This window comes from Oncorhynchus masou, chromosome 29, assembly GCF_036934945.1.
Source record: "Oncorhynchus masou masou isolate Uvic2021 chromosome 29, UVic_Omas_1.1, whole genome shotgun sequence".
Lineage (NCBI taxonomy): Eukaryota > Metazoa > Chordata > Actinopteri > Salmoniformes > Salmonidae > Oncorhynchus > Oncorhynchus masou.
The window spans coordinates 56,994,705-57,009,035 of record NC_088240.1 but is presented as its reverse complement, the minus strand read 5'-3'; the positions used below and the strand labels follow the sequence as shown (position 1 = coordinate 57,009,035).

Sequence of the window (14,331 nt, the reverse complement as noted above, 5' to 3'; positions counted from 1 at the left end):
TTCCTTGTTGTACTGGCACTGTTTATATTATGCCATTTCAAATGGAGAATACTTACAGGCAGGATAAATATTCCATATTGTTATCTTTGAAGATTAATACCATTTTTTGGAGATGGTATGCAGTTTGAGGCCCTATCTGTTTTAATGGGATTACTTTTGTCTGTTTGTTCAAATGTTTAAGCTTCTGCCAATCAACTTCTCTTTGGTGGCCAGTGGACCAACTTTGTATGTTATCTTATCTAGCCGACATTACTATTATTATTCTTGTTAAAACGATGATGATGATAATTAGTTGCACAGCAGTATGGTATTATGCGCATGCATCTATGCATCTCCTTTCAACAGGAGAAAGAACCTACACTTGTTTATTCATCCTTGGTTATCAGGAGACTCCAACCGAGAGATGACGTCATAAATGACAATGAGTGTGTGCACAGTCATATCAGGGTCTAGGAACTAAGAATGATACTACTTTGATGAGAGGAGTAATAAATAGCCTAAATCAAGTTTTTTTTCCATTGTGCTCAGGCACACAAAATTCCAAAAAGGACTACTATGGTTATTGGGAATTATTTGCAGGCTTTTGAATGGTTGGTTTTATATAATCACATTATTGCATGACCTTTTGTTTGTACTTCAAATGTGTATTGCACTGTGTCAAGCACTTCTGTACTTTTAACCTTTAAACCACTGTAAAAAGAAAAAGAAAACGGAAGGAAGGAAGTCTGCTCTATATCTCAAAAAGCATAAAGCCTGTGTATTTAGATATCTATACAAGTAATTTGTGACATAATTTTAAACAAGTTGCTGAAATGTGACATTTTGAACTCATCATCGAGCCACTGAGTTGCTTTCAGAACACTCTACAACATTACCGTTCTTGAATGCCCCATGCTCCAACCCGTTGCGAAATGCGCGGATCTGGGTGACAAGCTAGATACTAACTAGCTATTCCTCTCTATCACACGGGCTCAATCAACTCTATTCTGTCACTGCTGATAGTGGCATCTGTGTAGCGGTTGCTTTTGAACGTTTGTTTGGAGTTTCCTAGCTAGCTAGTTTCAAATGAACCTTATTTAGCTATGAGCTAACGTTAGCTAGGTTGCAAGTTAGCTTGAGTTGGTGCAGTGCAGTTTGGGAAGGAAGAAGCAGATACGCGACAGCTTAAGGACAAATATAAGGCAAGTTTAGTGCATTTCACGTTATTTCTCAGTAACTATCTTATCGGTGAGTTGTAATAGTTTCTGGCTGTAGTTTATTTGACTGGCTAGCTAACTGGCTAGCTAACTTTGTTTGAATAAAATTAGCTACTGTCTATCTAAACTAGCCTGCTAACTTAGCCAGTCAGGAAAGTTGGATAGGTTAGAGATGCATTCACGAAAAAGATATGTTTATAGTCACTGGTAGTCTGTAACACGATGTGTTTTCATTATTCCCATTGATCTAGTTAACGTTACCTGTCTGACACGTGTGATGGAGGCCCCACCAGTCTCAGTGCTGCCCATCACGGGGGGCACTATCAACATGATGGAGTACCTGCTGCAAGGTGAGTCTGCCTAGGTCGAAATTCTAGCGTCACCATTAGGGCAGGCATACCTATTTAGTATTCTGTATTTGGGTGTCTGAAGTGTAAATATTGTAATGAAACAGGCAGGGAGCAGGTCTCGAACCCTCAACCTTCTAACCCGAAGTCCAGCGCGCTATCGATTGTGCCCCAAAAGCATGCTCATGCCGGCAGAGTCGATATCCACGCTTATAAACCCAGGGTCGTTACACTACTCCCTCCTTTCAAAGAGCGCGTCCTCACGCTAGCTTGCGACTCTACCTCTTATAGGAACGCACTCACTGGCCAAGCACATGCGCTGTCGTGCATGCAAGGTCCGATCCCACTTCTGACACCAATGTAATGACACAGGCAGCAGGGAGCAGGTCTCGAACCTTCTAGTCCGAAGTCCAGCGAGCTATCGACTGTGTCGCAAAAGCATGCTTGAGTGGCAGAGTAGATATCCACACTTATAAACCCTCCTTTCAAAGAGCGCGTCCTCGCGCTAGCTTGCGACTCTACGTCGTATAGGAACGCACTCACTGGCCAAGCACACGCGCTGTCATGCATGCAAGGTCCGATCCCATTTCTGACACCAATGTAATGACACAGGCAGGGAGCAGGTCTCGAACCTTCTAGTCCGAAGTCCAGCGAGCTATCGACTGTGTCGCAAAAGCATGCTCGAGTGGCAGAGGAGATATCCACGCTTATAAACCCAGGGTCGTTACAATATGTTAAGGTGAAGACCCCATACCAGCTCCTGTGCTGTGGCTTGGTCAACTCGGGATCAGTTGCAATTCACTAATTGAAAAGTACAGTCTGTTTCCATTGAGGCCTTATATGTTTTTGAATTGGCATTTCAATTCACTCTAAAAAGTCAAAATGACAAGTTACCCTGCTTTCAAGTTACGCTTGTAAATGTAAACATTGCTGACACTGTTCTGTCATGTCGCCACTCAAGGCAGCGTCTTGGACCAGGCCCTCGAAAGCCTATTGCACCGCCTCCGGGGCCTTTGTGACAACATGGAACCCGAGACGTTCGCCGACCATGAGCTGGTCTACCTCCTGAAGGGCCAGCAGGGCAACCCATTCCTGCTACGTGCCCGCCGCTCCCTCTCCCACCCAACAGTTCCCTGGCACCTGCGCTACCTGGGCCAGCCGGAGGTGGGTGACAAGTCCCGCCACGCGCTGGTTCGCAACTGTGTGGATGTGGCCACCTCGCACAGCCTGCCCGACTTCCTCAACGAAATGGGCTTCCGCATGGACCACGAGTTCGTAGCCAAGGGCCACATTTTCCGTAGAGGCGTGCTCAAAGTGGTGGTGAGTAAACTGTCACGCATCCTGGTCCCTGGGAATACAGAGAACACTGAGCCGCTGTCACTCTCCTACCTGGTGGAGCTCAGTGTGTTGGCCCCCGCGGGCCAGGATACCATGTCGGAGGACATGCGCAGCTTCGCTGAGCAGCTCAAGCCCCTAGTTCACCTGGAGAAGATTGACCCCAAGAGACACATGTAAGAAGGGGTGTGTTAAGATGTTGTAAGTGGCTATTGGCAGTCATGGACAAAGTGGAGTTTTTATTAAAATATATTTTTGGGGACTTAATTTTGTATGATTCCTATAAGAAAGTGCTTTCCCACAGTCCTTTGTCTCTGTGAAGGAACTCTATATCTCACCATCTGCCATTAGGATGTTAGTAGTGTTTGAAAAGGACTTCACAAGAGGATTGACATAGCCAACATGGACGATGTGACAAATGAGGCTTTGAATGAGTCAATAAATAACAATATCTATTCAGTGTTGAACATTGGTTTTGTTTGATGCTGATAGTGCTTTGTTCTGTGTTGGATATGTTTCCAGAAATGCACAGCTATAGTGTTTATTAAACATGATTTTTCTCAACTCAACTGTGTCCTCTTGGTTTGCAGCACTCAACAGATGCGGGTGCAGCAGTTCACAACACTGTGGACTGTTCAGACAGGCCAGTTTGTTCTAATCTACATTCACAACATATTCTGACATGTAGAATAAAAAATCATTACATTTTAAGTCATTGGGGCTCCCCTAGTGGCGCACTAATCTAAGGCACTGCATCTCAGTGCTAAATGTCACTACAGACACCCTAGTTCGCTTCCAGTCTGTATCAAAACCGGCCGTGATTGGTAGTGCCGTAGGGCGGCACACAATTGGCCCAGCGTTGTCCGGGTTTGGCCAGTGTAAGCCGTCATTGTAAATAATAATTTTTAACTGACGTGTAGTTTAAAAAAAAATAGCCACTTACAGGAGCAATTGGGTATGCCTTGCCTAAGGACACCGACAGATTTTCAACTGGCTCGGGGAATCAAACCAGTGACCTTTCGGTTACTGGTCCAACGCCCATACCTGCCGCCGCATCATTCCAGCTCTCATACCTGCCGCCGCATCATTCCAGCTCTCATACCTGCCGCCGCATCATTCCAGCTCTCATACCTGCCGCCGCATCATTCCAGCTCTCATACCTGCCGCCGCATCATTCCAGCTCTCATACCTGCCGCCGCATCATTCCAGCTTTCATACCTGCCGCCGCATCATTCCAGCTCTCATACCTGCCTCCGCATCATTCCAGCTCTCATACCTGCCGCCGCATCATTCCAGCTCTCATACCTGCCGCCGCATCATTCCAGCTCTATTAATAACAGTTATGTCTGCAACACTCCCCAAAGTTTGTCTTCTACATGTGACCCTGTTGACAGGTGCCATTTCCATCTTTACCACTAGGGAGCTCTCCTACTCTATATGTAAAAACCCGGCCTTTCTGGTTAGAGCCAGTTATATCTGCACCTCCGATCATCTACACAGGAGCCGTGGTTGCCATGGTAATAATTAGCCACGAGTTCTGCACAGCTCATCCCACAACTCTAATTAGCTTTTTCAATTGCTTAATTATACATATACATGTGAAAGCTTTCCCTTTCTTCTTCTCACAAAAGCATTGATTTCCCTTCCCCTCTCATTTCTCTTAACCCACTAGTACCTCAATGGCAACCTAAGCGGAGGGAGGCTCTTGTATGTACAAGACTTGAGGCCTCCGGTTGTATAATCTACAGTTATTTCAAAATGGTCTTGTCTCCATTGTATCATCTCCATTCTTGGCTAGAGATCAGTTTTCCGCTGATGTCCTCCTATATACAGTGCATTCGGAAAGTATTCAGACCCCTTCACTATTTCCACATTTTGTTACGTTACAGCCTTATTCTAAAACTGATTACATTATTTTTTTTCCTCAGTGTACACACTACCTCAGCATGCCAAAGCGAAAACAGGTTTTTAGAAATGTTTGTACATTTATTAAAACGCTTTGTTTCCAGACCCTTTGCTACGAGACTTGAAAGTGAGCTCAGGTCCATCTTTGAGATGATTCTACAATTTGATTTGAGCACCTGTGGTAAATTCAATTGATTGGACATGATTTGGAATGGCACACACCTGTCTATATAAGGTCCCACAGTTAGAGCAAAAACCAAGCCATGAGGACGAAGGAATTGCTCGTAGAGCTCCGAGACCGGATTGTGTTGAGGCACAGATCTGGGGAAGGGGTACAAAAAATGTATTCAGTATTGAAGGTCCCCAAGAACACAGTTGCCTCCTCCATTATGAAATGGATGAAGTTTAGAACCACCAAGACTCTTCCTAGAGCTGGCTGTCTGGCCAAACTGAGCAATCAGGGAGAAGGGCCTTGGTCAGATGGTGACCAAGAACCTAATGGTCACTCTGACAGAGCTCCAGAGTTCCTCAACCATCTCTGCAGCTCCACCATTCAGACCTTTATGGTAGAGTGGCCAGGCGGAAACCACTCCTCAGTAAAAGGCACATGACAGCCCGCTTGGAGTTTTCCAAAAGGCACCTAAAGGACTCTCAGACCATGAGAAACAAGATTCCCTGGTCTTATGAAGCCAAGATTGAACTCTTTGGCCTGATTGCTAAGCGTCACGTCTGGAGGAAACCTGGCTTCACTGAAGCAATGGTGCATGCGGGTGGCAGAATCATCCTGTGGGGATGTTTTTCAGCGGCAGGTATTGGGAGACTAGTCAGGATTGAGGGAAAGATGAACAGAGCAATGTACAGAGAGATCCTTGTTGAAAACCTGCTCCAGAGCACTCAGGACCTCAATCTGGGGCAAAGGTTCACCTTCCAACAGGACAACGACCCTAAGCACACAGCCAAGACAACGCAGGAGTGGCTTCGGGATAAGTCTCCGTAATGTCCTTGAGTGGCCCCGCCAGAGCCCGGACTTGAACATCTCTGGAGAGACCTGAAAATAGCTGTGCAGCGACACTCCCCATCCAACCTGGCAGAGCTTGAGAAGCATAGAAGAATGGGAGAAACTCCCCAAATACAGGTGTCCCAAGCTTGTAGCATCATACACAAAAATGCTTGAGGCTGTAATCACTGCCAAAGGTGCTTAAACAAAGTACAGAATAAAGGGTCTGAATACTACAGTACCAGTCAAAAGTTTGTACACTCCGTGTCACCATCAAAGCACCATCACACTACCTCCATGTTTCACGGTGGGAACCACACATGCGGAGATCATCCGTTCACTGCAGTTGGAACCAAAAATCTCAAATTTGGACTCATCAGACCAAAGGAAAGATTTCCACGTGTCTAATGTCCATTGCTCATGTTTCTTGGGCCAAGCAAGTCTCTTCTTCTTGTTGGTGTCCTTTAGTAATGGTTTCTTTGCAGCGATTAGACCATGAAGGCCAGATTCATGCAGTCTCCTCTGAACAGTTGATGTGTATGTTACTTGAACTCTGTGAAGCATTTATTTGGGCTGCAATTTCTGAAGCTGGTTACTCTAATAAACGTATCCTCTGCAGCAGAAGTAACTCTGGGTCTTCCGTTCCTGTGGCGGTCCTCATGAGAGACAGTTTTGTCATAGCACTTGATGTTTTTTGCGACTGCACTTGAAGAAACTATCGAAGTTGTTGACATTTTTTGCATTGACTGACCTTCATGTCTTAAGGTAATGATGGACTGTCGTTTCTCTTTACTTATTTGAGCTATTCTTAAGGTAATGATGGACTGTCGTTTCTCTTTACTTATTTGAGCTGTTCTTGCCATAATATGGACTTGGTCTTTTACCAAATAGGGCTATCTTCTGTATACCACCCCTACATTGTCACAACACGACTGATTGGCTCAAATGCATTAAGAAGGAAAGATATTCCACAAATTAACTTTTAACAAGCCAAACCTGTTAATTGCATTCCAGATGACGACCTAATGAAGATGGTTGAGAGATTGCCATGAGTGTGCAAAACTGTCATCAAGGCAACGGGTGGCTACTTTGAAGAATCTAAAATATATTTTGATATTTTGAACACTTTTTTGGTTACTATATAATTCCATGTGTTCCAAGTGTTATTTCGTAGTGTTGATGTCTTGATTTTGTTTTTTACTTACCCATAGTCAGACAAACTCATGGTTGCCATTTTTTATCTCTGCGTGCAGTTTGCATATCATTAGCTTAGCACATTTGCTGGAAGTCTCCCGGTATAGTAGCCAGCTGTGGGGAAATAGACATTCTAATGACTCAGACGCTGGGTGGTTGGTCATGTATAATCTTACAAAGCTAAACATACTGTCGTCATCGATATTTTATAAATGTGTTACTTCTACTCATCATAAGAAATTAAGATTCTATCCAACTCCTTATTCATTCTCCGTTGTCGTATAGAGATTGCAAAGTTGTATCTATCCCATTATGGTGTCTGTGAGCGCACAGGCAGTGCCATTGAGACCGATAATGCAAAAGTAGGTAACGAGAATAATGATGTGAAATCTCGCAGGGCACAGTATTCCATGTCCCTGCTTTAACTGAGCAGTCAGTTCAATGTCAAGTGACCCTGTGTGTGAAGTGGTGACTTAAAGGAGGGTTTGGGAAGCAGGTGGCTGTCTACTCCTTGAGTTATTGGCATGTCAGGATTGGTGAGCAGTTTGACGTTTTATTGTCATGAATCAGAACTGCGATTTCGGCTAGATGGGCCAGCTGCAAAGTCTAAATTGTCTGGTAAAAATGAATGAAAACAAAAATTGCCTTTTCGGCCGTAATTTAAGGTTAGGGTTAGGCATTAGGGTTAGGGCCTGTCTTACAACATGTCTCTCTCCACTTCCATTTAGTCTGTTTGTAATTATTCAAATACAGCCCTTTTCTGTGCACAGTATTCCATAGTGGCTGATTTATCAATTAAAGTACAAGATAGAGACACAGCCCTTCTTGCCACTTTGACCAACAACCAAAACCAGAGTCATGGCCCTAAGAAGTCTGGTGTTTCTGGTTGCCTATAAAGTGAATTATATATTAAAGAAGCAGATGCCTCTTGCCCAGGGCTGTTTATGTCCAGCCCATCATACACATTCTGCTGGCTTTTTTCCACTTAAACTTGTGTTTAGTAGCCTGATCTCTGGTCATGATCCCCCCCCCACCCTGCCCTGGGTACCTCTCCTCCGCGCTGCCTGGAGAGCCCAGCCAGTCTAATCAGCTGCTTGGCATCGGGCCCTCTCAGCCATTGTGGATCCTGCCAAGCAATGGCTTCTTCTTGTGCTAGTGAGTGATTTAACTCACTGTTGGAGGCAGAGGCCAAGCGATGGAGCCTCAGTTTCTTAGAAAATAGAATACAGAGTTCCTCCTAAAAAACAGATTAGACAAAGAGATAAATGAAGTAGCATGACCTCTTGGGTTGCACACAGTCAATAGTAATGCTCATCATGTGTAGTCAGTGGTAAAGCGTATCGCAATCTGTGGCTCAGCAGAAGGTTATGGGCATCTCATAGACTACCCTTTTTAAGAAATATGAATCGTATTAATCGAGGATTGTCAGGATAATGTTCTTGCAGATAATGTACTTATATGCCCATTGTAGAGGAGCATGAACATTATCATGACCTTTCCACTCCTCACTCTAATAAATGTGAAATCAATGCGTATTCCCCAATGCCATGTTCATCATGTATTTGACAACCAGAACACACATCTATGCCACCTTACCATCTTCTGCCACCCAAAGAAACAGCCTAGTACGGGATAATCCTCAAGGAGAGTTTTATCATCCAGACAGTGTTTAACTTGTAAATAGGATTAAGCGGGCCAGTATCGCATTAGTTAAACCTCTCACTGTCGGAGCCCTCGAAACAGAGGAGAGAAGCTGTTACCTGCGCTCCACTTTTTTCCCCTCTCCTTTCCATTCTGCTGCATTCCGTCTTAATTATAGCCTCTTGGCTCCACTCATCTCTGTGCCTCTGAGCATTATGTTCATACCAGGTAGGGCCCGTGCCAAGATCTGTACCACAATAAGCCTGACTCCTTGCCCAGGGCAGGAAGTATTTAAGTCAGCCTAAGTTGGGCCGGTGCCATGTAGGGGGTGAAATCCAGACTTGCCTACTCAGGAACATTCTTGATACTTGCAAAGGAGCCTCTCTCCTTCCTGTGTCATTGAGAGCCCATATGCTTGGTGAGGGAGGCGAACTGTGACTGAAGAGGAGGGAGGCGTTTTCCTAGGACGGACATTGGTCTCCCCAGGGCCTCCTTGTGGCTCCTCCAACTTCCAGTCTTCCACTCATCCCAATACCACCAGAGCGACAGGGGTACATGGCTCACTTATGTAAAGTTGTGAGGTTACTGGAGGTGTTAGGAGGAATGATGGGTGGGTCTTGGCTGTGGGGAAGTGGGAGGGAACCCTTTTATTTATTTATATTTTTTTGTAAGTGAATGAAATTCCACTGAGTGCTTCTTCGGTGTGTCAGTGAAAGAAATGGTTCGTTGTGGTGAACAGGCTTTTCTAAGATCAGCCCCAGAGAACGCCTGCAACCAGCCCTCCTGCCTTGGAATGTCTGGTATGGGGACCAGTGTAAAGCAGCCTGCCTGGCTACGTCTCCTGAGAGTGACAGGGCCTCCCTCTGTCTCTCCACCTCTTCCTGGCCTTCCCTCTTCTCACTCCTTAGGTGTGGTCCTCTTCCAAGCCTCTGGATTGGGCGCACTGTCTCTCATCACCTCTGATTAGTTTGTTCTTTGTCTGAGTAGGTGTTCTTGTTGTGAGACATGTTATGCAATGCTGGCCAAAACTCTGTAGCTTGGAAATGGTAACTTTTCAGTTTCTGTGAAGAGTGGATGTCCACACCCCGCAAAAATCTTAACTAGCATAGTAAAACAAAAATCCCCATAAAATCTTTCTGTTAAGCTAGAGATACAGTATCCGTTTTTTTTTTTTTGCACGGGCTGCGTCTCAATCAACAACATCCGTTGATGCCGGCCTTCCTCATCTGCGGTGAAAGGTGGCGCACAGCGGTATTTGTCAGACCAGGAGACATCCTGAAAATTGGTCTTCTCACGAAAACCTCTGTAGCGTCCGAATGGTTTGGCCTACTAACTAATACTAAGACTCTCACGAACACGTTGGTTGTTTTGCTCTAGGATGCCCACAAGACTAGTCTGAAGAAGGGGGGTTCAATAATAATCATTTCTTGATTTTGATATAGGACAGACACTTCAAAACAAACTTGCTTTTGATTTATTATATTTCTATTATTTATCAGTTTATCCATGTATGAATCTATTATTCAATGCAGTTCTATGGGCTAACAGCAGTAAGGCCAAATGCAATGTTTAATTTTTTTTGTTTTGTTGTTGTTTTATATCTAAAGGGGCCTTACATTTCTAACTCAAATGGCTGAATGATCCTTGGTGTGACCATCTTTAAAACAATTCCTTATGTTAGCTTAGTAGACCCCCCCCCAAGCGATTAATTAATTATTTTAATTAATATGAATACAATTATTTTATGTTCAGAGGTTTTCCTCTGTATTATCAATATAATATTATAACTGCGTTTAACTGGATGTGCAATATTTATTATACTGTGGCACACATCCTTCCAACTCACGCATGTGCTACATTTAACATGTACAATTTCACAACTGTGACTGCATTTTGTAGACATGACTGTGCAACTTTAAATGTACTTACTGTAGTAGGTGTGATGGGTGGGGATTTGGTAGACAATCTCAGTTTGTGCTTTAAATAGATGTTTTTGTGGGTTGGGATCTTTGTGGCCACTTATATCACTCAAGGAATATGTGAGCGTGCATAGTTTTTTTTTATGTGTGTGCTGTCGGTCTCTCAAGTAAACAATGCTATTCGATCCATCATCTAGAATTGTCCTCAGAACAAAAGATTCTGCCAAAAACCTTAAATCGTGGGTAAAATGATGTAGAACGTTGACAACCCCTTTTACAGAACAAATAAATTAAATGTGAAGTAATTCACAGGTGTGTGTGTGTGTGTAGCAATGACTGTGGGTTGGTAGTGTTGGCCTACCTATCTCATAACTGGTGCGTGCAGACATTCCGTAATGGCCACGACATTGCCCAACTACTCACCTGATCCTGGGTTGGTTACACTAGACAATGGGCGGCAAGCCAACATGCAGTCTACAGGTCCACACCCTAAACAATTTCAAGATGGAAGATGACATTTTATTCCTGACGAATGAAAAACATTTTTTTTTAACTCCAATATTTAAAAGTCACTGCCCTAATCCTGAATCTCTCCTATATTCTATTGAACACTGTCTTAATGAGCAACCCATGTACAGTCAATTAGATGTGTCCATGTGTGTAATAACTGTAATAGAATTGTAAAGCAAGTTTGATTTATTTGGTGAAAAGTACAGTATATGGGTCAGATATGTTGCACAGCGTTTGGGTATATGTTTTCCATTCCTGTGTGGTTAAAAAATACATTATGGGTTAGGCAGCCCCCTATGTCTATTTTTACTTTTCTGGTTTTATGTAGTTTATAGGGCTAGTGTCTGTTTTTCAAAAACCACTGACCCATATGTTTTGAGTTAGACAACGAGAATAAACACCAGGGTGTCTGATTTCTCTATCACCCTGACTTTTACATTTTGCAAGTCTGGATTACTTATGATGTAAATACCCCAAGTCTGTGATGACTCTTTGGTTTTGTTCACCCTCGACTATTACTGTCAATGGCAAATGTGTGACGCAGACGTACCACCAATACAATTATAAATTCTCAGTCAAAATAAAGGATACTACGTTGAATGGTGTAATCATCTGAATTAACCCCTTATGCCATACATTGGGCCAATGGACAACGTGGTCTGAAACACGATAGCCAATCAGCATCTAAGCAACTGAGCAGTGCGCCCGCCCAGCTGTCAATTTGATACATGAGGAGGCGGCACCATACAGTGAGGCGTGGTCGGAATCCCCTCGGTCAATGTAGCAATCTGGTAATTACGCACACATGGGTCAAACCCGCTGCCACTGGGAGTCTGACATCCTCAACAGTCATGCCTGCCGTGTAGAAAGAAACAGGCTGCTGTAACACGTCGAAGCTTGGCAAATGCGATTTTAGAAAATTACGTGCTAAATTGTGTTATACCCACATTTTTTTTCCAGTGATGGGGGGAATAAAGCAGAGATAATTGAACAGTATGTAGCTATTGCATTTTTTTCCTCACTCATCGGATTATAATCTGGGGTTACCTAATCTCTGGTAATCTGAACTAAATCTATCTAATTGTGGTAGAGAACTACACTCCCGCTGTTCTGGTGCACCATCAGAGAAGCTTTGCGCGTCAGTTGGTCTTGTTGGACACCGTGCCGCCAAAAAGGAAATTATCAATTGATTCTCCAAGATTTAAGGACATTAAGAGAGTACATATGCACCAAAATATTTTAAGAGTGAAATTAAGGCAAATTGGAATCTGGAGACCAAAGGTCGCATTAAAACGCGCAGCAGCTGCTTTTCCCAGAGATTAAGAACATTTAGCATATTTTTCATGTTGAAACATTTATGCCATGGATATTTGACTACCGTTTCATGATGGAGTTGATATTATATGTGAGAGTTCGGGCCGGGGTGTTGTAAACGTGTTCTGGGAGTTAATGGGCGCGCCATCCAATGGCAGCATCTATTCCACACAACAGCGTCAGCACGTCATCAGTTCACATCTACGAAACGAGTTTTATTAAATGAGGACATGTGAGGGGATCTGAGTGTAATAAAAACAGATTGGAGATCAGATAGCCTACATGTTAGAAATACTAGAGGCGAGCAAGACGTGTGGTAAATCATTTGATCAAGTGGACAAGAACAGACTGATGCTGGACTGTGCACTGTCTGGAAGCGTGTCGCTTTTTAAAAGACACATGCGACTCGATAAAAAAAGTATCATTGCAATTGAATTCGGAGTCGTTTGTGTGTGACTGTGAATGGATTTGCATTGGCCAGCCTATTCCGTGAAGACTGGTATATTTAATGTACGATGATCACACGTCGTCGCTTGTCTGTGCTGTCTGGACAATCCTGTTGATTTAAACATTCCCGTCTATGTTTTGGCGGATTCTTTCGAAGGCTCTCTGCATCTCCATTCTCGTTCTATGAGGTATCATCTGTTGCTGCAGCCGGATTAACTGACATTGACATGCATTTGGATTGACTAGCTGCTGGAGATGTAGGCAATCAAGCAATTCATAATTTCCCCAATTTAACATGTTTTATTTCAGGTAAAATGGGAGAACGATTATTGTTACTATTACTGCTACTCTTATCGTTACATGCGGGTTGTGATAGCCTACTGCAGACGAGCCATTCAAAATCGTCCATCTCCACAGCAGCCGGCTTCTCTGAGATTTGATCGTTACTTTATTGAATCAGACTGTAATATCCCCGTCACGAGACGGATTTCGGCTTGAAGTAGGTCTAGTATTGGAGACAATAGCGGAATTGTGGAGGTATTGTATTTCTTTCTAACTCGGTTATTCCTTCACAACTGAAGATAAATGTTGATGATGGGGGACGACGAATTGGCTCATCAGGTTGATTCGGATTTCGAGCCGCAAAACCGGCCTCGCTCGTGCACTTGGCCACTGCCTTGTCCGGAGGATTTCCCCGAAGTACTGGAGGTCAATGGGGGTCTTCCACTGACCACCATCAAGGTGGAACCAGATGACAATCTAGCCGTTTCAGCGTGCAGAGCGGGGAGAATGGGTGGCACGCCGACGGAGCTGAAGCATCCAGCAGTCGCCCCTGCTCCCATCGGCGCGACGCACCCATGCTTGGCCGTCGCGGCACTTGATGTGACTGGACAATTGCGCAAAGCCAAATCCTCGCGGCGGAACGCATGGGGTAACCAATCGTACGCGGACCTTATCACACGAGCCATTGAAAGCACCCCTGAAAAAAGACTCACGCTATCACAGGTCTACGATTGGATGGTCCGCTATGTTCCCTATTTCAAAGATAAGGGCGACAGTAATAGTTCAGCTGGATGGAAGGTAAGCGCATGTCTACAAATGTTATAATAGGACATACTTTATGCCGATATTAAACACACCAGAAGTCTCAATCAAGACAACATTTTGGGTAGGCTATTACTGGGCCATAGGCTACATTTTTGCACAGATACTGTGTATTACATTGCCACATGTCACACTTTAGTGTTGTTACGCATGAATGGTGCCATGTAATTATCCCTCTCGTCAATGTCACCGATCAATACATTACTGTAGCCTACCATTGGCAGCTCAATGGAATGGAGCTGGGTAGAGGTTGGAAAAGCACTGTGCATATACCTCCATCATTCCATCTTCAGTTTGGCTACATGTATACAGTAAATGAGTAACCGCCCCCTTTTCAAAGCCTATGATCATGAAAGTGCACACATGGCAAGCATTTTTATATTGGTTCCTTTGGTTTCTCTCCTCTCTCTCACACTATCTCT

The 14,331-nt window shown here is 44.0% G+C and overlaps 2 protein-coding genes across 2 annotated transcripts in view; both read left to right on the top strand.

Moving 5' to 3' along the window:
- Positions 1-872: 872 nt before the first annotated feature.
- On the top strand, positions 873-3,442 carry LOC135520071 (mediator of RNA polymerase II transcription subunit 18-like). The gene is made up of 3 exons (XM_064945394.1): positions 873-1,181; positions 1,448-1,546; positions 2,505-3,442. The coding sequence occupies exons 2-3, from the start codon at positions 1,474-1,476 to the stop codon at positions 3,056-3,058; spliced, it is 627 nt and encodes a 208-aa protein (XP_064801466.1). The 5' UTR covers positions 873-1,181; positions 1,448-1,473; the 3' UTR covers positions 3,059-3,442.
- A 9,763-nt stretch (positions 3,443-13,205) lies between these two features.
- LOC135519653 (forkhead box protein O6-like) overlaps positions 13,206-14,331 on the top strand; it is a 37,314-nt gene continuing 36,188 nt past the window's right edge. Inside the window, 1 exon segment of the mRNA XM_064944893.1 lies at positions 13,206-13,885. Within this exon segment, the coding sequence (XP_064800965.1) occupies positions 13,400-13,885 (486 nt within the window). The 5' untranslated portion in view covers positions 13,206-13,399.